Below are 26,135 nucleotides of genomic sequence, written 5' to 3'. Positions count from 1 at the left end.
GCAGACAGTCCGGTTAAGTACCTAGTAATTATTATAAGTGTTTGTAGTGAATGCTGTCAATATTATGTAATTCAGAGCAAATGAGATATCTATTTATAATACGGTGACTAGGAAATTGCTTTGTAACAAAAATGAGCTAGGCAGGGCCACCTGACGCCAGACGGAGTGGAGTAGAGTCAGTAGAGTCGAGTCTATTTTACCCAACAACTATTTTACTTGTGAGAAACTTAGGTTTATGAAGTTTGACATAGTGTACCGTAAACATAACACGAAGGACGCGTGCGGCATCTCGCCTCACGTGCCGGCCAAAGTAAATAAATCTCAGTTTCTAGGGTCTCGTGCCCGAAGGGTGCCAATGGGACCCTATTATTAAGCCTCCGCTGTCCGTCTATCTGTCTATCTGTCAGCGGGCTGTATCTCATGATTCATGAACGGTAATAGTAAAGAGACCTAAAATTTAACAGTGTGTATTTCTACAATATGGGCGCCACGTAAATTGAAAATTTTCATTTAATCATTAATGTTAATTTCAAAAATTAAAAAGGTCATAACGTACGATGATACGGAATTCTTCGCGTGTGACTCCGAATCGCCCTTGACGGTTTTTTAGTTGTTAGTTGTTGCCGAGAAAGAGCCTTGGCCATGCCGGTGTGTGTTGCGCCCTAGACAGTTGCCGATAAACTTTCGTTTTTTTCATTCCAATTTAAAATATTCGACTATCAATATTCAATTTAAAATAATCATCTCGTCTTAACTGATACTTAAATCTGAACAAAGTTAAAGTACGCTCTATTGATCTCAGCCTAAGTTACGGACATCGTCTAAAGTATGTAGTTACTAGTAGGCTGTCTGTCTGGCTTCACGGCTCAATCACTGAATCGATTTTGACGAAAGGGCAAAGGCATAAAGGTAGTTTGCATTATAGAAATGGACATAGGATACCTACTTTTTGTTCCGGAAAATTAAAAAGTTTCAATAACTAAATCCATGCGGATGAAGTGGCGGGCATGTTAGTTTTCTTATCAATCGTGATTCTTACACTGAACTGAATGCCTAACATAATATAAATCACGACCCAGGATCGTCAATAGTTTGTTATTCTGATTCTGATGATCATCCTGATAGTTTAGCATGCTCCTTACATTCCATGTAAAACTTTTTTTTTTCTCTCTCGTCTGGCTTTACAAAGATTAGCCAATGTCAAGTTTGTAGTTATTTGTAACAAGTTATATGGACCCCGTCTGTGCCGGCGCTCGCCGACATACACACGGCACCCTCTTAGAGCACTTTTCAGTCAGTTTTAACGAAAAAAAACTCTCCAAAAAATCAGAGCACGCCCGCCAGCTAACACCAACACGGACGAAGTCCATGTAAAACATAAAGAGCTAGAAAAAATCCAGTAAAGTTATGTATGACGTCATCATAATCTTATTCAACAAGAAAGTAGGTAGAGTATGTACACGAGTGTGAGTATTGCTTGTGAAAGTCTTTGAATTACAAACTCTCAGTCATCGACATTAGTGTCGATCTTCGAGTTGAGTGACCTTAGCATCGGACAGGCGTCTACTAAAAGTTGATTGCCTTCATTTATTGTTCAAGAATTCACGTTAGGTATCTACTTACCTATCTAAATGAGGTGTTTACTGAATATATATAGGTATCTAAATTAAAAATATTAAAAAATCGGTCAAGTTCGAGTCGGATATGAAAGGTTCCGCACAATCGCACAATTTTTTTTATTTTTTTTTTGAATCCACATGGCGGCCATTTTTAAATTATTATTGTTGTTAGCACTAACATAAATACAAATTCTGTGAAAACTTTAACTCTCTACCTATTACGGTCAACGAAGTATGAGGTACAGCCCGCCGACAGACGGACGACCAACGGACGGATGGACAGCGAAGGTTTAGTGATAGGGTCCTGTTGGCACCCTTTGGGTAAGGAACCCTACAAAAGTTACATGTGTACACATCAATATTTGCCATAGAATATCGATTTAGCGATTCCAAGATAAGTAAAAAATAATTGGAATGATTTGACTGCGAATTATAATATTAGAAGTTGGTCCGGGTCGCATTTGGGGGCGTTGACCGCAATATTGAGCCAGCGCGAATGTCTCACGTAGTGTTAATGACCTTTTTTTGGTTGCGCTAGCGTCGCTTTGCTCTCATAGCTTAATTTATTAACTAATAACAATTATTGAATTATGGAATGTAATAGGTAGGTAGTAGGTCATCACACAAAACACATCTATGTCAATAATAGGTACCTACTATCCAATCTCTCCACTAACAGCCTCACCTTTCACCAAAGGTTGCTCGGTGGGTGGACATTGCTTTAAACAATAAGGCTGCCTTTGCATAGAATTATTTTTAGTTAATACCTAGTCTCTTTGAGTTTTTTTTTTCTTGTTTTTTGTGCAATAAAGTTTTCTATAATATATTATGTACCTATCTGCCTATGTAAAATAAAATATTAAATGCATTAATTAAGTACATAATAGTAATATATTAAGATGTTAAATGAGTTGTAAACATAGATATGGTCGTAAATTAATAATAATGCAACCATTTGATTAAGTAGGTACCTAATTTGAGAATCCTGACGTAGATTACCTGACCAGACGGTACTGGCATTTTGATGATAAATTCTGTTATTTCACGAACTTGCTTTTGGAGTAATATGGGAGTAATGAATTAAAATATTGGGAGGACAAACAATTAAAGGGGTTTAGATCTTTTAGAAAAGAAATAAATATATTTAAAAAGTAACAAAATGACATCAAATAGCCCAACTTTTGTAGAATAGTAGGTACTAATAAGTACTTACGCAAAACATGTCGGAGGTAGTGTCCGGAATTAATACGAGACGCATGAATGAAATGGGTGCGGAACGTAAACAAGCAACGCACGAGGCCACGCGCCCACTGCTCGCGGCGCGCAAGCTACTTTTACGCCTCTACAGACCCGCTGTACCTCGGATTTGTAGGTGTGGATTTAAACGTAACGTTTTAAAGTAAAATTGTATGCTACAAATCACAACACCTTTAGTCCACCGACGCATTCGTACGCGGTTTTGACTCCATAGTCATAAAGGCGGTGTTAACTGAAAACCAAAATGTGTTGGTTTGCTCAAAGGCGTGAAGTTGTAAACGTGATATATAAACTACTGGAAAAACAAAAATATATGCTTACCTTACACTTGCTTATGATAAATAGGTCAAGACTCAAGACTACGACCTAATTATGTAGGGGTATTTTTATTTATTTACATTTTGATAATTATTCAGATAGTGAGGGGAAAAAGCGATAAGACAGCAGCTATCCTTGTCTCCTGTTTTTTTTTCCGCTTTTCAGACAAAATCGAAAACCTTTACCTTCATACGGGGAATAAAAGAAATCTATTTAATAATATTTAACGTCTTTTGTTTGTTTAAATATGTGTACATAGCAGTGATATGATATATTATTTAAAATCTATGTAATATTTAGTAAGAAACTTAATCGCTTCCCGCCGTCTGTCCCTCTGTACGCTTAGATCTTTTAACGTAACGGATTTTAATATGGTTTTCACCAATAGATAGAGTGAATTGATATGAAGGTTTATACGTTTAATTTAATATTTTTTTGTGTAATTTGCTGAAATATGACGATAATTGTTCAAGATGTCGGAAGAAATCAGGCTGACTGATAGCTTTCATCGAAAATACTCCCTTATTCATTTGAAATATAACAAAATAACCACACTGACACCATATTAGTATCTACATTGCACCCGTGCGAAGCCGGGGCGGGTCGCTAGTTATTAATATATAAATTCAAGTAACCGCCATAAACGACACTGCAAAAAGAGCTAAGGTTACAGTAAAAATTAAACTCGCTATGTACTTATGTAGGTATATTATATCAATCATGAATCGTAATCGAACACAAGGCTAACTACATTGTTCCCGTATGCGATCAACAGCTTTTGTGGTTCGGTCATTTTGAGGTGCCGTGTCGGCAATGTCAAGGCTGCGGCCTGCGAAGGAATTCATATCACCCATTTTCATATAGGTACTATGTATTGGTGAAACGTGTTTTTTATTCATCCGCATTACTTGATATAAGTAATGCGGTTAACTAAAAATCGCAGGGATTTTTCAATTAATACAAAGACCTTTACAATTACTTAAATGAAATACGCTTTGTCACATTAACTCTATGATATCGTCGTAAAGTAACATATTCAAGCTGATGCTCGATTGCGGTATAATGACAGCTACAATGTCACGATCGCAATCACCTGTGATTGGTTGACGCTCGCTCACTATTGGCTACAATGCATTGTTGCAACAGTAATAAAAGCCAATAACAACAATTGCGATTGTAACAATGACTGATGCAGGTTTTACGGAATCGAGCTACAGGTATAATGCGTCCGAACTAACACAAGGACGTTCCGCCATATTGTGACATCTTAACTAGAAATATACATATAGAATAAAAATCCAAAAAATATGTTGAATTAAAATGTATTTCCAGCTAAGGTGTCATGGCGGAAACGTTAAGTAACTTTGTAGGTACGTAAACAAAACACGGGAGTTTACGTACAATGTCTGGCAAAAAATTAGCGTGTCACGTTACCTCAAACGCACGCCTGATTTTTACCATGGACACGCATAATACACAATAAGTTTTCAGGTGTCCGGACTTAACTCCGTTCAATTCAATATAACCTAAATTTAATAACTATAGCAACTATCTTGCAATGCAAACCTTTATTAACTGTTCCAGGAAAAAGGTACTTCATTGCCAGCACAACGATTGAACAAGTATCCGTCGAGAGGTCTACTCAAACACATATTGCAGCAAACATACAATCAAGCAGTTTCAGATCCTGACAAATTGAACCAATATGAGCCCTTCTCGCCGGAGGTGAGTTCATCTTCGTAACCAGTATTTTTAACTACATTTTCCCCTCAACCTGAATAAGTATACATACCAATCTTTCATAGTAACTAACTGATTAGGTAATTAATTTTCTCAAAATCATAGGAGCGTTTCTTATAATAAGCGCTTATTAAGAGGCTCCAGAACACTAAAAAAGTGCGCCAGCGCGGTGCTTCTCTTGCGCGACATGCGTCTGCAGACGCCAGTCTTCTTTCAGTCAGCACGTTGAACCGGTGTTTACGATGGTCCAGCGCATTCGTCCAAAAAGTTAAATAAACGGGGTTGATAGACCAAACGTCGTGAAAAATATCTTAGCAGATAAACACACTTCTAGTGTTACATTAAGAGAATAGATGAGCAACTCTTGTCTCTGCATTAATTTGGTCTCCCACATCAATAACTGTCTGTAAACTCGAGGTTTTCTTCCCCATAAAAACATGACTTCCGCTTTCCCCTCCAATTAAGGTTTAAGCATGTGTCAGGAGTAGGCAAGAGTAACCGTTTCAACCCTCGACCTTTCGCATTTCAATCTGCTCCATGAGCATTGAGCTTTGAGTAAAAATTTGGCATACGTAAAAAGCGAAAGAACAAGAAGTATTCAAGGATATGGTATTGCTTGCAGGTGTACGGGGAAACGTCGTACGAGCTGGTGTGCCAGATGATCGATCAGATCGACATCACGGCGGAGGACGTGTTCGTGGACCTGGGCTCGGGCGTGGGGCAGGTGGTGCTGCAGATGGCCGCCGCCACGCCCTGCCGCATCTGCTTCGGCGTCGAGAAGGCGGAAGTGCCTAGCAGATATGCATCGGTTTGTGATTTTCTCTTTACTTTACCTTATTCTCGCCTTCTATGCCAGAGATCATTTCATGCAAAGTCCTTTACCTGGCTGTGGAAGTCCCGTCAAAATAGATTAAGTCATTTAGTAGATAAGCTTGGACAAATAGACAGTTTTTTAAAGCAGTTATTTCAAAAAAGGACACTTTATTTACTTACTAGTTATTTTATTAGATTTTTAAAATTCCCATTGGAATTTCTTAAAATACTTTCAAGTCTGTATTAAAGAGAGTCATCTATACAAAAATCTCAATTTTCTATAGCAGTGATTTGAAATGTACATTGATGTCAGTCAGTCGGCCGTTTATATGTGTTTATATGTATAGATTTCTTTGTAACCATATATTTTAAAATCTTTTCTCAGTTTATCTGTTTATTACACACAAAAACTACTGAGCAGATGAGAGTATTTTTGTAATTCCATACCATCACGCCAGGCTTAAATATTATTGCTAATTTTGATCTAAATTGGTATATCCTAAATAGCACTTGATTCAAACTTTACACGGCCAAAGCCGAGGGAGTATAACCACAGAATACTTAATAGTACCTTCCAGGATTACTTCGCAAAAAGGGTTAAATAAATAGCGACTTGTTGCGACGCAATAAAGTGCAATTCAGATCGTACAACGCTGCTTGTCTAAAAATATTCATCTCTCTTTCTATCGTAACTTTTATATCTCTCTTTCTTTTAGAAGAAATAAGTTATGCGTATGATGCCCTCTAGGAGGCGCGTCGCCGTAGGTATTTCTTTGGTCACGTGCCCAAATGAGTCCAGCCTGGCATAACCTATAATAAACTATTTTTAAGTATTCTTTAGCAATATGGTGATGTTTTAAACTACTAAACCTAAACATTTGTATTTCTGAATTGTATGTTAGTTTATTATTTTTGTTCAAATATAAAAAATCTACTGACCTGTTTAAATTGAGGTTATCAATAGCTGTTATTGATAGGCAGGTTAATGCTTACACTAGAAAATTATTATCTAATCTATCCAAAACTGTCACACTATATAGCAAATCTGTCCACAAACTTCCTCTCACAGTCTCTGGTTTAATTAGGCCAGTTTTCTGGAACTAAATGGCCAAATAAATAATAGTTATATACATATAATATGTGACATGACAAATTTAATAATTCGAATAAATCTTTAAACATAACCTCTTTAAAACTGTACTTATAACATGTTGTTCAATTCGCAGAGTATGGATGCATATTTTAGAACGTGGATGAAATGGTATGGCAAAAAGTTTGGGGAGTACAAACTGATAAAAGGCGATTTCCTAATGGACGAGCATCGAGAGAAAATAAACTCTGCCACCATAGTGTTCGTGAACAACTTCGCGTTCGGGCCGCACGTAGACCACCAGCTCAAGGAGCGCTTTGCGGACCTGAAGGACGGCGCCAAGATTGTGTCGTCCAAGAGCTTCTGTCCGCTCAACTTTCGCATCACGGACAGGAACCTCAGCGACATCGGCACCATCATGCACGTGAGCGAGATGTCGCCGCTCAAGGGCTCCGTCTCGTGGACGGGCAAGCCGGTCTCCTACTACTTACACATCATAGATAGGACCAAATTGGAGAGATACTTTCAAAGACTGAAAAATCCTAAACTCAAGGTCAGCACAAGGGTCTGTTTTAGATCGTATTCATCACTGCAAACCGTATCTGTTCACATTACTATGTATTTTAATGTATATGTACTAAAGAAATGTAAGTATAAGTCACCATGCTGTGGTAATAGTTATTATATCACCATGATATTTATATAAAACGAACAATTATTTATAACTAGCTAACTCCCTTGGTCATTTGAGTGGAATTTATTAAAATACTTTCTCAGTGGGGGTCTATATCATAGAGAAAACCTACATGCAATATCTCAGATTCTAAGCCAGCTGTTTAAAGTTTTATGTGGATATGTCCAATAGTCCTTTAGGTTTAGGTTTATCAAAATCATATTTCCAAAAATGCACAAAAGTTAAAAATAATGTCAGTTTTTAATTTATACTAAATATATTAACTCTATTTCCATGTACATAATATATCATGTTAATACAATCAATACCAGATACCACTTATTTACGATTTCTATCATAATAATATTATACTTGAATTATATAAATTATCTTTTATGTATTAATACCGATTTCTAATTACTTATGAACTATTCATATGTATTTTATTTATCGCGCATACTTCAAATACATGGTAATATGATCATTTATGTTATACTCTAATTAATATAGTTACTTGTTATGTTTCTATCTTTGGATTTTTATGTCATATCATATATTGATTATTATCATTCATTAATATACAAGAAATATCATTAGTATTATTACTATTGCCACAATATATTTACTTGTGATATAAAAACCCTTAGTGTCTATTTCATATGGGGCCAAAAGATAATAAAGGTAGAGCAATAAACAAAACAAAAGAGGAAATCACAAGAATTTATTTACTTTTATCCGATTAATACTTTTGCTCAAACGTTGTCATCGTAAAAAGTAATAGAATTTATTTCTTAAAAGTTTAGAGAGGATAGGAATTATTCTTGAATTGGAGCTGTCTAGTTTGACTCAATTGATATACTCAAGTTCTATCGATTGCTGTAGTTCTACTACTGTGCTGTTGTAAGGTATCATCTAAATTGCAGTTCAGGGACAAAAAAGTGTCATCGCAAGGCCAGGCCTAATTAGTGCAGGCAGCACCATCTTAGTTCTACTTTCGTGGAGCACAATTCATTAGCGGTAGATAAAATAGGGAGTACTGGACGTTTGTGAAGGGGATGTTTGTTCATAAAAGCAGAAGGTTCACTGACGAACAAATTCGCATTAGATCGATGTAATGCCCACTTTGGAGGTTAAAGGTCAAACATTCTTTTTCCTGAAGCCAATTGAGGAGCCAGACTAGTCAAGGAAATTCAATTTGATAGAACTTTAATTTTAAGATCTTTAATATTGGACTAATCCGGTTTGTTTAAAAACATAATTTTGAGGCTATTTTTACAAGACTTTGAGCATGGCGTTAGTATGATTGTTGATGTTACAATTTTCAACATCATCCATTACAACCAAAAGTGAGTTTACCGCACTTCATTTTATTGTTATTGATTCACACTGAGATGAGAGATCCGTACGGCCTGACGCCCCAAACGATAAGGCCCGCAGGCTGTCCACCCGTGTGTATGCCAAAGTACACAAAGTGGGTAGTACAAAAATCATTTATGAAATTATTTGCAAGCGTCTAAACTAAGTTCACAAAATTATATTGAGTGGTTTTAACAGTTTAAAACATGAAACATTTTTTAACTATATATTTAAATTTTGCTGTTCACGATGTCGCCAATAGCAGTTAACCACGCCTTCGCTCCAGTATATCTTATAAAAGATGACTAGTCTGGTTCTGTTCGCTAGCTCCTCAACTGTAGAGTACTCGCTTTGCCGCTGTTACTGGCCCCCTGTGCAATATGCAGTAACAGGCACAGTGCGCTCAGTGCCAGTGCGTGAGGTCGTGCGTTGTGCGCAGGGCTGCCAGGGCGACGAGGCGGAGGGCAAGCGCAACGCGAGTGCGCCGCCCACGCGCCAGCCCACACCCGACCTGCTCAACGGGAACAGCAACCATAGCACCGGCTCCCTGCCCGAGCGGCGCCGCAAGCTCGCCAGACCCAGACCCGTCAGGTAACCGAACCTCTACTTTCACAAGGAACAACAAGCTTAAGACCGACCAGATTTAAGATGTGTTTTCGCTCAAATTCTCCTCGAATTCTTGTTGTTGAATAGCACTAGATTTCATCCAGTCAATTAAGTTAGAGATTGTGTATAGCAGAATTAGTCGTTTTGTCTACTATGTCCCTGATGCATTATAACAGTTGAGAGCATTTGCTAAGTAGACTATCTGTTCCCTAGGGGTGAAGGGGGCAGGACGCGTGCGCGCGCCGCGGCGGCCAAGCGGCGCGCGGTGCAGCGCTCGAGCGACGAGAGCGAGGAGGAGTCCAGCGAGACGGACGAGCCGCCCGGGCCTGAGCCCGCGCCGCGCGAGTGGGGCGCGCCCTGGGCCTCGTCGCCTCACTCGAGTCAGTGCTGCAACCTATCTTTTATTTAACATTTCATTTTCTTTTCTTACTAAAATGTTAATTTCAAAGTTTTTTATGATTGTCTATGATATGGGTTACTGTTTGCTGACCAAAGTTATAGACAATAACAAGTAGTCACGAAGATCTTTTAAGTTTTCCATAGTAAAATATACTGTAATTCTGAAACAAAATGGTTTAAGGAGAAAATATATTAAAATAACTTTATACAAAAATAATAATATAATTGTTAATAGCCTAAGGGAAGATCTCACAGTAACATTAGCAGTAGCATTAGAGATACTAAACGCGATTTTCAGATCGCAATCGTCGCACGACAAACAAGCGCAGCGCGAGTGCGGGCAGCGTGCGGCGGCGGCCGCCCGCGCGCGCCAAGCGGCGCCGCGCCGCGCCCGCCGCCATCGCTGGCCTCGACCTGCTGCACTCCACCACGCTCGCCTCCACGCTGCACAACGGCGCCGTGAGTGCCTTCAACCTACACTTACACTCACAGTGCAGTCCGACTACTTGAAACCGCATCGCCGAAATTATAAATCGAAATGATCACTTCTGAACTGACACTTCATGTTTAAAAAACTAATCGCAAACGTCAATAATGATATTCGTGCAAGCAACGAGTGCTAAAACAAGCATATTTGTCGAAATTGATAGGAAGTATTCATTGAGGGAGAAGCGTTGTCATAATGATAATCGCATGCAGGTGACGGCGCCGCCGCCGGGTTGCGTGGAGCAGCGTCTGTCGGCGCTGGGCGTGGCGCTGCAGCCGGCGGAGCGCCTGCACTCGGAGCTGGACATCCCGCGCGCGCCGCACGCGCCCTACAGCCTGCAGCTGCTGCTCGACATGTTCCGCGACCAGTACCTCGCGATGCTGCGCCGCATGACCACGCCCGACTACGCCAACGATGTGCGGCACCAGATCGACAAGGAGAAGGTTAGTGAGCCAAGCCGCATGGTTGCTCAGGGTGCTGATTATGAAAGTGTATCCATATGCAACAGGCACATTGGTACTGATCAGATAGAGATATAGAGCCAGATTGTGTCAGACTGGGTTTGATGAGGTTAGACACATTTAAGTTCACCTAAGGCCAAATTTTATTGAACTAGATTGAGTAGATTTGGTCTGGATTGACCAAAATGTCAACTAAAACAAAAATTTGTAAACCCTAGTTGGCAGATTTTGATGTAAAGGATATGGTTATGAATTTTGGGTTCCTTGTGTTAGGCTGGTAATCATAATACAAATCGTGAATTTTAACAATACCTTATAGATTTTTATTTATGATTAAACAGGAAAGAAATCAGAAGCTGAAATCGCGGGCGTCGCAGTTAGACAAGCAGATCAACGTGTTGATTAGCGACAGTGTGGCTCTCCTGAAGGCGCGCATGTGCGAGCTCGGCATCCACGCCAACAACACCGTCGACCTGCTGGCCAAAGCCAAGGAGATCGTGGGCCGCCACAAGGAACTGCAGAGCAAGGCCAGCAAACTGCAAGCTCAGGTTAGTTATTGCAACATTTTACTACCGTTCTGTTCAACAGTTATGTTGCTCATGATAAAAATGATTTCAGGTGAATAGCATAGAGGCCGAACAGGCGATGTTGGTGAAGCAGAGAACTTTTGAAATAACCGAAAAGTACAGACAGCTTGGGCAAATACCCCCGGACGCGGAGATCACGCAGAGCGTAGCCCACGACTGTATACTGAGGGAGATATCGGCCACGCTGGCGCATCGTAAGCGGCTGCACGCGCAAGTGGGCCACCTACAGAATGAGATCGTGCAGATGGAGAGGGCGAGCGAGCAGCAGAAGGTCATAACTCCGACGGTTCCCGTGGCGACCGTCAAGCCGCATACGGTGAACAACAAGCCGCGGAAGGCGCGGGAGCACAGGTCGCGGTCGCAGGAGTGGCCCGACGTGCCGGACGTCGGCAAGATCGAGGAGCAGAACCCGGAGCTGCTCGCGCAAAAGATATTAGAGACGGGGCGACAGATTGAAGCGGGGAAGATAACGAAACCCAATGTTATTGTTAATGGTTACGTGAGGGATCCTGACAGACATATGGACCACAGGTAAATCTTACTCTATCTTTCTGAAATTGTGACTATATATGTATAATAAAACAAAAAAAATCTTTCTTTAAGATATTAGTTTTGACTAGAGACCCGCCCTGGCTTCGGGTGACTAGCTTATTTATAATTTTCGTAGGGATCTCAAATTTTTTATAAAAATATAATAATAATATAGCCTATGTCACTTTGGAATAATGTCGCTTTCTACTAGTAAAAGAAGTTTCAAAATCGGTTCAGTAGTTCCAGAGATTACTTCCTACCAACAACAAACTTACAAATTTTACAAATTTATAATATTAGAATAATATAATTTTATTGAGAATGTATTAATTGAATTAACTTTGTAGTAGCAGCAACAAAGCAGTAAAATTCATGTATGTTTCAGTGTCAATAACAGCAATGTAAGGCTTTGATCAGTAATGCCTAAAACTCAAGTACTCAGGCATTGGTGTCGTATTTGTTAATCTCGAATATTAAACCAATAAATCTATAAAGGTAATTAATTCTATTTGACCAACCATCTGTGATATCATCTTTGAATCAAGATTGAATAGGAATGTACTAGTCAATTGAGCTTCACCTTGGGCCACACCATAACTTACCATCAGGTGTGATTGCTGTCAAGGCTTACTTTAAAAAATATCAAATCTATTACATGTTTCAACAAAGCTCATCAGCTCACTTCACTATCGAAAATCAATCTGAATGTATAGATTGTTTAGTCAAAAAATAATGATTAAATATAGATAGTATTGACTAATTAAATAAACGTTTTTGTTTATCCAAGTTAAGTGTGAAATTTTTAAAAATTTTAGGTCTGAAATTCATGGAGTTGAGTACTAGTCCAAACATGGAAAAGAGAAATGGAACTCTTCCCGTGATAAAGCTTAGGGTATAATATATTGAACCAAGTTACTTTCTAATTGTTGTTGTTATGCAAAGTTAGAGCATGATAAGTTTCTTTTAAGCAGAAGGAATAGATGGTCTCAACGTTGAATTGTTGAAACTAGGGTCTTCTCACTAAATAAATCAGTTAGTTCTAGATTCTGTGATTGCCTGAAATTGTAAGATACTTGATGTCACTTACTTTATTTACCTTTATCCAGTTTATTGAAGCAGAGTAACATTGTGGAAGAATTCTAGTCTTTTCTTAAATATTGCAATGTAAACTGAACTTATCTGCTTATATTTCTGAGACACAAATTAAACAGTTAATTTCTCTAGTCTATGCGCGTATCCGCACCCCTTTTTGTTTTGGCTTTGAATATTCATCCATACTAATATTATAAATGTGAAAGTGTGTCTGTCTGTCTGCTACCTTTTCACGGCCCAACAGTTTAAACTGATTTTGACGAAATTTGGTACAGCATTAGCTTACATCCCGGGAAAGGACATAGGCTAGACTTTTTATCCCGGAAAATCAAAGCATTCCCAATAGATTCCCAAAGACCCATCCGCTTAACCGATTTGTATGAAGATACCAAGGTAGCTTGGGTCCTTTTAGTTGACATAGACAACTTTTTATCCCCAAAATCGAACAGTTCCCATGGGATCTTTAAAAACCTAAATCCACGCGAACGAAGTCGCGGGCATCCTCTAGTGGTAGTATAAAGTTCAGTGTTAATATGGTACTCTGGGCGGCGTTTTGCTTCGCTCTTCCGCAATGTTACTTGAGCTTAAATTTTTTATTGAAAAGTCAGCTTATACTTATGTTAAAACTGCTGTTATTCTGAGTGGATATGCAAGCTGTTTCATGTATTGTAAATTTCCTGTATAGATCAAAGACGTTGCAAGTGCACCGCGCGCAGGTGTCGGCGCAACGGCCAGCGCCGCTGCCGCTGCCGCGACACTCGCCGGGCAAGGTGCAGAAGCCGCTCAACGTGGTCGCCAAGGTGCAGGAGTCGCCCAAGGTCATCAACTTTGAGGACAGGCTCAAGAGCATCATCACGTCCGTGCTCAACGAGGACCAGGAGCAGCGCAAGGCGTCGCGCCTCGAGGTGAGGCCCGGTTCACTAATTTGCGCATTAGTTGCACACTACCTTTAATAGTACTTAAAGTCCAAGAAAAACCGAAAAGTTACCTTCCACGTGTAGCATCTAGTGTAGCTACTCAGCATATTTCGTATATTTATCCAATTTAATATAATTTGTGGCGTTACAGCCGCCGCGGCAACCGGTAGCGAATCACGCGTACGCCAACGGCTACGTACGGCCGGCGGCCATAGCCGGCGCCCCGCACAACTCATTCGCGCCGCGCACGGCGGTCGCCTCCGCGCCCGCCTCGCCCTTCCTGCGCACGGTGCGCGATCTGCGCGACCCGCGCGACGTGCGTGAGCTGCGCGACCCGCGCGAGCTGCGTGACGTGCGGCGCGAGCGTTGCGGCTACGAGCGCCGGCCGCACGCGTCCGACCTGCGTCACCACCACGCGCCACAGCCGGATTACACGCAGGTGCACAATCCACTAATTTATTAATTCTTTCCATTTGAATTACATTATGATTGTTCCAGATTTCTGAGGAAAGCGTGTTCATTTATTTACCTATTTCTAGTTTGATTTTTATATTGATCTAAAAGATACATATGTATTTTGTTTTTGTACATTTGTACATTTTCGTCGTAGGTATCACCGGCGAAACTGGCGCTTCGACGACACTTATCACAAGAGAGACTGGCGACGCCAGGCGCGCGAACCATCGGGGATCTCGTCAACGGCGAGATCGAACGCACGCTGGAGATATCCAACCAGAGCATCATCAACGCCACCGTCAACATGAGCGCGCGCTACCACGAGCCCCCGCACCAGCCGCTCGAGGGTACGCGTGCGTTAACGAGTCAACCGTTTCTTCGGTACGTCGATGTTGAGCCGGTTCTAACGATCGCTTTTTACTCGGACAGGGCTGGCTGCGTGTCTCCAAGCGCGCGTTCTGGCGTCGGAGTACTGGCGGGGGCGCGCGGGCGACGGCGAGGACGCGACGCGGCGCCGCACGCCGTCCGTCGACCCGCACTCCAACTCCTCCACGCCGCTCGTCGACGAGTTCCCCGACGCCGCGCGGCCGCCAGGTGAGGCGCGCGTCCGAGCGCTCGGCTCGCTCGCGCTGGGCGACCGGCGAGCCGAGCTCACGGACCCTCTCCCCGTTGCAGAAGGCGAGGGCGGCGAGGAGGTCGAGGAGAGCAAGTGGCAAGACCGGATAGCGTTCCGATTCGACCAGATCATCTCGTTCGCGTCGACCGCCATGGAGGACAAGCGGCGGCGCTCGGACGAGGCGTGCAACACGTCGCCCGACTCGGGCATCGGGCACGGCGAGGCGGCGCGCGCGGAGGGCGCGGCGGGCGGGACGCGCGCGGCGCCGGCCGCGGCCGCGCGTTCGCCGTCGCCGCAGGCGCCTCACCACTTCAAGAAGCGCTTCTTCCGGCGCGAGCGCTGGGGCGCGTGGAGCGGCGCGCCGCCGCCCGCGCCCGTGGACTGGGAGCGGCCGCCGATGTGACGCCCGCGCATGTAGCGTTGCGACGAGTGCCACTTCTCGCACGCGGCCGTCGCCGCGTCCTAGCGCCGTGCGACTCCTCACACTGCCGCCCGGAGTTCCTCCCGGATGTTGACTATCGATTTTGTTAATTTTTTTCGAATATATAATGTAATTATGTATAATAATGAGTTTATTTTATGTTTAAGAATTGTAATTATTTAATATTAGGTTGTATGTCGCCGTTCTCCCGGGGCGCCGGACGTCTATCGCGCCGCGACGGATTTGTATTTCATGTGTTCATTTAGCTGTTAGTGTTCGAAATACATGATTCGTTCTCGTATCGGTCGTACGTTCGATGGATGTTTGTTGTTTTTGTGTTTTTTTTTTATGTTTATGGAAAGCTCAGGCTGAATAATGTCAATCATATCTTTGAGAAATCGCAAGCTCGAGGTGGTGCGAAGAAACTTGTTTTGTGTGAAATTTGTAAATAAAACAGTAATTAGAAAATTTTACTTTTTGAACATAACCGCTGCCTTAATGACACATTTCTGTTACAACAAAGTAAATGGTAACAACGTTCAGCAATATAGTTAATTGTGTAATTAATTAAGCATCGTCGTTCATATTGTATCCACTTGTTTACGTAAATATGTGATAAGTGAACAATTAGGGCGATATTGTAAAAATATCATGACACTTACTGATCCTACCCCTATCTGTACAAGACGAAAAGGTATTTGTTTTCTTTTGGTAGGATTGATCACAGGCAAAGCAGATAAAGAGTAGAGCAATCAAGATTTTTTATGTGAGTTTTAGGGTAAGGATATCTAGGAGTTCAAGCAAAAGAAACAGCAAATCAACAAGAAAATGATTTTTTCTTTTGAAATATGCATATCAAAAAACCAGAAAACCTCAATTTTACCGGTTTTCTCTTCTGAATAGTGCCAATATAATTCCTTAATGAATTCAGCACTCCCGATTTATTCGAAAATTTTATTATTTGTGTATCATCGACTTGGCGGAGTAGCTTAACTGATGTTGGTATCGAAATAGCGCTTTACCTGCCCCAAAATTTACATCAAAAATCTTGATGCCTCCACTTCTTGAATCTTCACCGAGTCCTAAGAACCAATTCCACTGAAGGAAATCTCTTGTTCACGAAACGCCATATAAAGTGTCTTACACATTTTCCCTAGAAATTTGAAATAACACTAATTTATTCTTTTACATATATTTTGGCGTGATTTTCTCTATTTTATTTTATCAATTGTTATACCTATTGATAAAAATAATTATTAATTATTGTATTATTGGATAAGAAGTCACACACTGTGTCATTCCAAAAAAAGATTTTTTTATTGATAACATATTCTTCTTCACAATTCTAAGTACATAATACAGGGTAAGACGGGGAGCTGAAAATATATGGGCGTAATATGTTTAAAATCATTTCATGGTAATAGTTTTGATTGATGCGCGAAGTTCACGCTCTAATATCAGTCCTAATATATGTAAAACAATAAATAAACAATCTAGAACATAGATCGAACCAAACAACCAGATTTTATCATGATAATTATGAATGTATAAATAAAATTTAAAACCACAACAGGAAATATAGTTTTGTAAGTTGTGCCAAAAAGGGGTTTTTAAACTAAAATTTTGTATTAATTTGACGTGATGTGATCTTGTAAAAAAATCAAGTAAATTATAGTAGCCGTATAGCAGTAAAGTAGCTATATTATGCTTAGATATATTATTAACTTTCAACTTGTCAAATATATAGTTAAAAAATACGAATATCCTTCAAAATTTTATTATTTTGAGACAGCTTATTATTGCTTATAGGTATCGATGGATACTATGATGATGTATCTACATTAGTGACATGAAACTTTATAATAACTAGCGTTTTAATTAGCGTGTCTGCTGTGTCAAAAGGAAAAACATTATTCCTAAAGTACTTTGGCCCTTACCAGTGCAGACCAGACTGGTCATTTGGCCTCGTTATCCGAGATGAGGCGCGAGCCGCCGGAGCCATCAGCAAATACGAAAATCGTTTTTACAGACTTATTAATTAGATATAGTGTTTAAATAACGCTGTGGTAACTGACCGAACGGGAGCAGTCTGAAACATTTTTGGTTTCGATTTAATTTTTTAACTAAATTGTCTTTCGATATCTATACACTTGACTTTATCACTAATATCGTAAGCTTCGGTAATTTTAATCAAAAGATCATTTTTTCGGTTTAGCGTGATTCATGTAATCATCTTAATTCAAATTCAAAATATTTTTATTCAATTAGACTTTTACAAGTACTTTTGAATCGTCAAGAGAATCTACCACTGGTTCGGAATGCCTTTCCTACCGAGAAGTACCAGTAAGAAACTCGGCGGTTGCTCTAGCAATTCTAAAATATACTTTTAACAGTTCAAGCACAATCAGTGCGGAAGATTTTGCGCGTCAATCGACAAAGCGCTGCAAAAGCCGCGAGAGACTTGTGCAGTGCTGTGACTCTGCTCGTGCTGCAGGTTTTCCTAACATGTCACAGGTAGATTTATTTTAGCAAAACATTAACCATTATGATGACATTTTGATACTCGTTTTTACTCATTTTTAGGCCTTGCACTTCTTCTTCGAAATAATGAGAGAGTGTATCAATCATCAAAATCGTGTGAAATCAATTCATTACCTTACATAACACATGCACATATTAGTTTACAGCCACAAATTGAAAAGAAAAAAATGAAGCAATGCAATGATACGCGGTCAAATCAAATGCCTTACTAATAATATTATACTATATAAATAATAATACATGCAGATAAGCCACATTCAGAAATTATATAGTAGTCGTTGCTAGAACAGGGTCTACACACTTTCAAATTGATAATTTTAACTTTAATATAACTCTGATTTCTTCAAGTTTGTTATATAACGTAATAAAATCTGTCATGGTCATATTATATTGTCGCTCACGAAGATTATCCGCCTTTTTAGCAATAAGGCTTTTATATACATACATTAACTACTGTAACGTTCATAATATGTAATAGGATTTTCTTTAATTTTTGATGATTTCACTATAATTTATTAATTTAATTTGATACTAATTCATATTTATATTTTATAATGTTTTTGCAAAATTGCTAGTGGACATGTACTTATTTAAATCATAGAAAATATTTGCATATTTATTTAGCAAAATAGTTATTAGTTGGTTGTATGTTGTGCCCATCTTATTTTTTTAAGAATGGCTTGTAATTTTTTCTTACATAAAATTAAGTAATTATTTATTAATGAAATGTTACTAAAATACCCAATTGGTCATGAAATATCAAATAAGGTGTATAGTACTAGTAAAAATTGTATAGGGTATGGGCATTATGGTGTTATACTTTTAATTCATTTTATTGTGCAAGAAATTCGTAGATTAACGCTAGAATTGATTAGATAGTTTTTATCAACTGATAGATTATGATTTTGCGTATTGTGAAGAATATTTTTGACCTTTTTTAATTAATGTCCATATCCATTTGGTGCACTATTACATTGTAAGTAAGAATTTGTCAAGAATATAACATTAAATATTAGTGTCAACTAATGAAATACACGAGCAATGATATAATTAATTATTATTTAAGACCGATAAAAATTGCGTTTAATGAATGGGAATTTAGATATTATTATGTTTTTAATACATGGACGACTTGCTACTCACTCTAATGATCCAATATCTTTGTTATATTATAATACAGCATCATACCTTTTTAGGCCTATTTTACTCAGAAGCACCACTCTAAAGGATTATTAAAGTCGTTCATGTATTTTGAACATTGGAGTGCACAGGTTTGATTGTGCCTGAAACTCACCAATGCCGCTCCAAACCTCAAAATTGTGTATTTGTATAATAAGGTAGCTTATATAAATCGGTTTTGAAGTACCAGTGTACTACTGGTACGATGTGTATTGGCATTCAATTAAGCATTACAAGATTGACTCAAAGATCGATTACATTATTCAGTTTTGACTAACTTTTTTTTTAATGGGGAAAGAGCTAATCAGTGTGACGTTAGTGTCTAAAATAGTACAAATGAGAAGACTTATTGTCGTAAGCCTCGGACTTTTCAACATTGCAAATACTAGGTTTGAGATGTATCCCTGTGTACTAGTTTTATTTTGTACTAAAAGTTAAAAATAAATGAGTAATTATATGAATATGTGTTTATACTTTGTTCCTGTCACAAATCTCATCACACTAATATTACGTATATAAAGGCGAAAGTTCGTCTGTATGTGTGTGTGTGTGTATGTTTGTTACTTCTTCACGCAAAAACTAGGTACTAGACTGATTTGGCTGTTTGGAATGGAGATAGATAACATCCTGGATTAGCACATAAGCTACTTTTTTTCCGGAGAATCAGAGTTTCACGGGATTTCGAAAAACCTAAATCCACGCGAACGAAGTCGCGGGCATCGGCTAGTAGTGATTATTGATTACACTATCTTGGTAGTTTGCATGAAGGAAAATGGAAGTAAGCTACTTTTATCTCGCAAAATTTTTCAAATATTTTTCAAACCATAATCTAGTTATGTATATTTATACAATGGCTTATTTTACTTTAACTTTTACTGGGCTATATAACTTTACACTGGGATCCATTATCATCCATCTCACTCGCTCGAAAAGCGCGCCATTGCTAAAAATACAAATTGTATTCCTCATGAAACGTTCAGAAACTTTTTTTGTACGTCTCATGTATTCATGGATGTATTGGAACATAATATATGTAATCTCATTACATCAAGAAAAACTTAAGACAAAAATAATGTTCTATTTTTGTAGGATGTTTTTCTGTCATTCGATATTCGAGATTCGATGTTTCGTTCCACATGATTGTCGTAAAAAGTATGTCTTCTTGTAAACATTAAACTATAATTATTAATATAATAAAGATTGAGTTTGTGGGCGGAATAAGATTTTATTATTACCATTTGGTTTTTTTAACGTCCAAATAGAACAAGTGCATTCCCATATCAGCGCTTTTTTTAACGCGACGCTCTTTTATCGCGCAGTGTTATATTGTCAGCGACATAATATGAAACTTCTTACAACTACTAGTACAACGGTATGACTCAACGCTTTTTTAGCGCTCTTGTGAGGACTTCGGAACATCTTCGGAATACTAGATGGCATGGGCACCGTTATTAGTATATTATCTATGGGCACCGTAATATAGAGCACAGATATAGAGTCTGGCTAATGAAAGATGAGACTGAAATCGCCCGGCTTTAAAAAAAAATCGGAGGGCATCCCCAAAATAATAGTGAAAAAATTTGAATAACTCAATTTGATACTTGCAATTATTTAATTTTTCTTTTACAGCATAGTAATGTTTTCACACATCTCGTGTTTTTACAAACCTCTACGTTTTTAGACCTCATCAAGGGGTTGGGGGTTCGATTCACGGGCACGTTGATGTCCCTGATACATTTTCCAGTTTTATTATCAAAGAAAACATGTGTTGTGTTAAAATCACAAATTATATCATATCATAATCACATGTAATATCGTATCGCTCACAATCGTAATATAATAAGAGCTTTGTGCTATTAAGAGACATGGTTTTAGAAAAAATATAATATAATTTTAGGGTTGCCCACTAAAAAGTTTGGAAAAAAGCCGAGTGTCATCTTTCATTAGCCAAACTCTAGTAGATAATCTATGGGCACCGGGCCGAGGCAATTTTTTTTTATTACTGGTTTTACGGCTCTGGGTTCTATCAAAGAGTATGTAATCACTACGTTTATAACCGTCATGTCATGTGTCATTGTCAAATTGCTTCTTGCTTCAAGTTTTAATTTTTTTAGGTACCTACGTGAATGTGATTTATTTATTTCCAGGGCCAGGATAAGGTAAATAATTTTAGAAATCCCAGAACACTGAACAGTGAGCTTTTCATACGTAACATGTGTGAAACTATGGTGTACTGGCATAATTCGCCTTATTATAGTATTATTGTTGTTATAAAAATATCTTGCGTTCTTTTGTGTGGTTTTCAACGGTAAAGCAAGTAAATAGTTAATAATTATCATTTTGCAGAGAAAAAGTATACTGTTAATGATAGTACAATTTAACATACCAATGAAATAACTCCTACCAATAATGAAGTGCAACATTCGAGAACTCGCTGTCTTGAGCGATAAGCCTTGTGTTTTAGAAGGAAGACTAAATTACAAAAAAGTGGCAAATGGAAGCTACCGCAATCAAGCAGGTAAGTAATTTAATTTTTGCAATGGAATGACGGCCGAATACCAAAACGTTATATCATTGTTAAGGCCACTTTATTTATATTAAGTACTAGAGGTTGCCCGCGACTTCATCCGCGTGGATTTAGGTTTTTAAAGATCCTGTGGGAACTGTTTGGTTTTGGGATAAAAAGTTGCCTATGTCAATTACAAGCTACCTTGATACCAAATTTCATACAAATTGGTTAAGCGGATGGGTCTTTAGGAATCCCGTGGGAACACTTTGAATTTCCGGGATAAAAAGTAGCCTATGTCCGTCCCTGGGATATAAGCTGACACTGTACCAAATTTCCTCAGAATCAGTTAAACTGTTGTAGACTCGGGTATCTAGGCAATCTATACTAATAAATAAAATTGAAGTGTCTGTCTGTAATTTCGAAATGACTACCTCATATTAAGCTCATTAGGTTATATTTTGAACTGTACCATAACTGAATCACATATTTTTGAAGTTTTTGTCTGTCTGTCTGTTTGAACGGGCTAATCTTCGGAACGGCTGAACCAATTTTCACGGGATTTTCACAGACAAGTAGAGGATTGACCAGAAAGTAGGCTACTTTTGATAAAAAACATCATGAAGTTTAGTATATTAAATGACTTAAATCCAACATTTGTTACAGTGTTCAAGGAGAGGTGGTTTCGCCTTATTAACAATTATTTATTCTATTTTAAAATCAGTGAGATGGGAAAGTTTGATACAAAGAACCCAGCTGGTGTGTTTGTGATGGAGAACTCCTCAATACAAATGGAACATGGACCAAACATATCCTTCTCATTTTCAATATCTTTTATGTAAGTGTTATAATATCAAAACTTGTTGCTGATTAAATGTAAAATATTCTATGATATATTTACTGGTAAATCTATACTTTTACCTGAGGAAACAAGCAAAAGTTTTAGAAGATATATGCATAAGTATCGCCCATCAGTATAGCCCAATAATAGATCCATGTGACTAGTCCAATTTCAGAATTTCTCCAAGAAACAGATTTTCTCCAAGTCTAAAATAAATCAGCTATAATATGATGGATTTTCTAAGTGCCAAATAACCTTCAACAGAAACTTAAATTTGACTCAGTGGCAGTTATAAAAACTACAAAAATAATTTAAATAAGTACTCTAGTCAAAATATTTTATTTAACAAGTATAATATTTATAGTTGAATTTAACAACTAAATACTATTAGCTAAAGATGGTAAATCTTCATGTCAAAACATTAGCTAAGGTATTAAGGGTTTTTGTCATATTCTTCATTGCTGAGGTTTGTGATCCCTTTTCATTAATTACATAATGGTAAGAGTTTTCTTGTGATAGTAATACAGTGGGTTCCCAGATTCTTCTGCAGCCACACACAATTCTACTAATAGAACGAGATTTCGAGTTTCGACTCTTAGGTTATAGTTATAATCAGATAATAAGTGGATGTTATTGTCAGATTATAACTGTGACCGATGCTTAATGTGCTCTCTCTGGGACAGAGGAAATGGAAAAGACAAATTAAGATCTCAGGTCACCCATCTAGCTACCAACATGGAAGAACATTGCTTAATAATGATGATTGCAATCAATCAATATATTATGTTATCACAACTAGGCCACACATACCCCAAGAATTGTAACACCTATAAGTTATTAAGCCATTATCAGGATTTCCTATGAATGCTTCACAGAGATGAGCCTGAGAAGAGACATGTGTTTGCCGCCCGCAGTGAAGACAATGTTGTGCAGTGGGTGATGAAGCTCCGCCAGTGCTCCTATGAGTACTTGCGAAGCCAACTGCATACTCTACAATCCAAAGTGTTCTCTATTACTGGCAAGGTAAATATCAATGTAGCCCTACGTTGAAGCCTGAAACACATACAATTCGCAACTGTAACTGAACTGAATAATTATGAAGGAAGTGTCTCATGAATGACGCATACATAGATTATTCAACTTTATGGTTCATATTGTTTTCCCTGCAGGAGTTGTGTGTGCCCATAAGTATGTCACACAAAATAAGACTATACCTATTGTATTTTTTTTAAAGTGTTTTGTGAACATGCTGTGGGCGTACCTTAAAATAATAAATAAAGCAGATAATAGATAAATAATGTGAGATTCCAAAGTGTACTTCTATCATACATTACTTTGTATTACAATTTCTAAGAGCAAAATGTGCATCAAAAATGTGCATGTGATGCACCTTTGTGGGTTTCAGCCTTTAGTAATATTTTTGGAAGCCTGTTATGTAACTTTAGTTTACTCTCTTAAATGACCAACACTAAATTGTTGTTTTTGTATAGGACGTATTTCCTATGATCTCATCTAAAGTGGCAAACCTTTCCGGAGAAAAATTATTTCTCTGCCAAAAGTAAATGAAATGAACGAATCTCACTGGCTGGGCAGCGCGTATTGTTGCCTATATGAGTGAGCAGACAGAATACAGGTTTTAGTACTTCGTAAGAAGCTTCACTTCTGTCGGGTGACGCACGTCTCACAGTTATTCAAATTCTAGGATCCTCTATTGCTGGTGCCAAGAAATGATGGTGCATGTTTGTGGGCTCCGGCTGTGCCCTTCTCCACTGTGCCGGCCTGCACCACCGGCACCAGCTCCTTCAGCTGCCACCTCCACACCACCGCCTTCACACTGGAGAGGAGCAAGTCTGACGTGCAGACACATAGACATTTAAAATCAGATTACAACTCCAAAACAAGGTTCTACGTTAGTGACCATTCTGATCGTGACGAGCCCAAGGAGGACTCACAAAGTTATGCTCTAGAGAAAAGTAAAACATCCGCATTCTTCACCACCAGTTTAAATCCCGTTGATATATCAATATTTGATAATCGACCAGCATATTCTAGGGCTGCACCGAGCCCTCCCGTCAGAACTAAATTATCCCCAAGTATGAGACGCATTGAACTAAATACCGAAGTGCAGTCGTTCACAGATCAAGGGAAATTACAAAACTTAGGACAAATAGGGATCCTTGATGTAGCACCGATACCACCTAAAAGAAAGATATCTCCCAGATCTTTAGATAATAATATAGATAGTAGCAAAGCGTCAGAAAACAATGTTAGTACTGAAAAGCTGTCCGATAACACTTGCGAAGATCTTATTAAATTCTAATAACTAAGCACCCAATTCAGGTGTGTTGAAAATTTTGTTCCCACCAAGTTTCATTTTTATTAAATATTTATATGTAACTCTTGCCATACAAGAGCATATTTTATAAAATATGTAACCCATCCAAATAATGACCTTGACAGTGCTAACTACAAATGAAAATAATGTTGGTAACATTTAAGAAGTTGTGAGCATCATCAGTCATTCTGTTAGCATTTGGATGGAGTAATTTATTAATTATTGATTTTGTATAAGTATACTATGTTATTATTTGATAGAGAATGTAATACGTACATTTGTATGCATTGTGATATTGAAAAGTGGAATACTTGTTGCATTTATTTAGAATAAAAATTAGAAATATATTTTACACCATTTCGCGATTTGCGTATGAGTGAAACGCTCATTGGAGAATCGGGAAGTACCTACCTACTCATTGAAATATAGAATGGGCGCTTTCGGTGCCGCGTAAGCCGAAATACTGTCAACCCATCCGCAAATCAGGAAATGGTGTAATAATTATGCCTCATTTTAGTTTTTAAGCTCTATTTCTAGATCTGATTGTTCATATTATTTTAAGTGTGTCTAAAAATAAAACTCCCAAACGATAGATAGCTTTGTTGATATTATCATAAACCATCCTAGAAAACGTGTCTCTAGCACTTTGTCCCACTTTCTTCCAATCTTCTAATCCATTTAAGCTTCGGTCAAACTGGCAAATTCCGCATGGGACGCTAATTCTAAACATATGCGGGCGTCCTATCCCGCTACATACTGCTATATAAGCTCCTCGATGCAACGGCGGCTTGCATTCCGCGCGGATTTACCACAGTTTGGACGAAGCTTTAGACTTCCGTCCGTGCTTGCATTGAGCTTTTGAGATTATTCGTATTTATCATTTTATTACTAGTCCACTAGTCACTTGATATTCTTATATGTAAGCAAGCAAGATATTGTGATTTAAGCTTTGCATATTAAAATTCTGTAGTTAGTATCGAATTGTAACTCAGCAAATTGAGAAAGAAAGTATATTTTTGTACTGTTCCAGTGTTTTGTAAATGACAATGAATTAATATACAAATTCAAAAATTCAATTGCTGTTTTAATATTTACCTCATTAATAGTTTTTCCCAAAATTGTTCGAGTTTTCATATTTGAGAATAAAAATTGGGTTAGCACTTAATCACTGAAAAAAATATTTATCATTTCATATTTCATTATTCAAATGCATTTAAGCACACTATAAAAGTGCTAAGCCGATTTTAGTGACATTACAGATACATAGTTATTTGAATTACGCAACATGCAACAA

General features: G+C 38.4%; 2 protein-coding genes across 5 annotated transcripts in view; both read left to right on the top strand.

The window, feature by feature from the left end:
• LOC123876682 (histone-lysine N-methyltransferase, H3 lysine-79 specific) overlaps positions 1 to 19,620 on the top strand; it is a 33,695-nt gene extending 14,075 nt beyond the window's left edge. Inside the window, exons 4-17 of one of the 2 annotated variants that reach the window (XM_045922988.1) lie at positions 4,779 to 4,919; positions 5,557 to 5,742; positions 6,974 to 7,390; positions 9,306 to 9,457; positions 9,686 to 9,852; positions 10,170 to 10,330; positions 10,571 to 10,801; positions 11,161 to 11,367; positions 11,438 to 11,937; positions 13,715 to 13,934; positions 14,098 to 14,385; positions 14,557 to 14,749; positions 14,832 to 14,996; positions 15,078 to 19,620. In XM_045922988.1, coding sequence (XP_045778944.1) covers positions 4,779 to 4,919; positions 5,557 to 5,742; positions 6,974 to 7,390; positions 9,306 to 9,457; positions 9,686 to 9,852; positions 10,170 to 10,330; positions 10,571 to 10,801; positions 11,161 to 11,367; positions 11,438 to 11,937; positions 13,715 to 13,934; positions 14,098 to 14,385; positions 14,557 to 14,749; positions 14,832 to 14,996; positions 15,078 to 15,421 — 3,372 coding nt within the window. In that variant the 3' untranslated portion in view covers positions 15,422 to 19,620. Of the gene's footprint in view, positions 1 to 4,778; positions 4,920 to 5,556; positions 5,743 to 6,973; positions 7,391 to 9,305; positions 9,458 to 9,685; positions 9,853 to 10,169; positions 10,331 to 10,570; positions 10,802 to 11,160; positions 11,368 to 11,437; positions 11,938 to 13,714; positions 13,935 to 14,097; positions 14,386 to 14,556; positions 14,750 to 14,831 lie in introns of both variants that reach the window. The other variant, XM_045922980.1, reaches the window with a different exon arrangement.
• Positions 19,621 to 21,255: 1,635 nt separating this feature from the next.
• On the top strand, positions 21,256 to 25,914 carry LOC123873293. 3 transcript variants are annotated; one of them, XM_045918101.1, is made up of 5 exons: positions 21,256 to 21,318; positions 21,506 to 21,677; positions 22,332 to 22,503; positions 23,382 to 23,529; positions 24,209 to 25,914. In XM_045918101.1, exons 2-5 carry the CDS (start codon positions 21,569 to 21,571, stop codon positions 24,824 to 24,826), a joined length of 1,047 nt encoding a protein of 348 aa, XP_045774057.1. In that variant the 5' UTR covers positions 21,256 to 21,318; positions 21,506 to 21,568; the 3' UTR covers positions 24,827 to 25,914. The 3 variants fall into 3 exon arrangements, with proteins under 3 accessions (XP_045774057.1, XP_045774048.1, XP_045774066.1); XM_045918092.1 differs by having other exon boundaries at positions 21,276 to 21,415; XM_045918110.1 differs by having other exon boundaries at positions 21,278 to 21,389.
• The last annotated feature ends 221 nt before the right edge of the window (positions 25,915 to 26,135 follow it).

The sequence above is a fragment of the Maniola jurtina genome, chromosome 2 (assembly GCF_905333055.1).
Source record: "Maniola jurtina chromosome 2, ilManJurt1.1, whole genome shotgun sequence".
Lineage (NCBI taxonomy): Eukaryota > Metazoa > Arthropoda > Insecta > Lepidoptera > Nymphalidae > Maniola > Maniola jurtina.
This window is presented reverse-complemented; position numbering and strand designations above follow the sequence as displayed.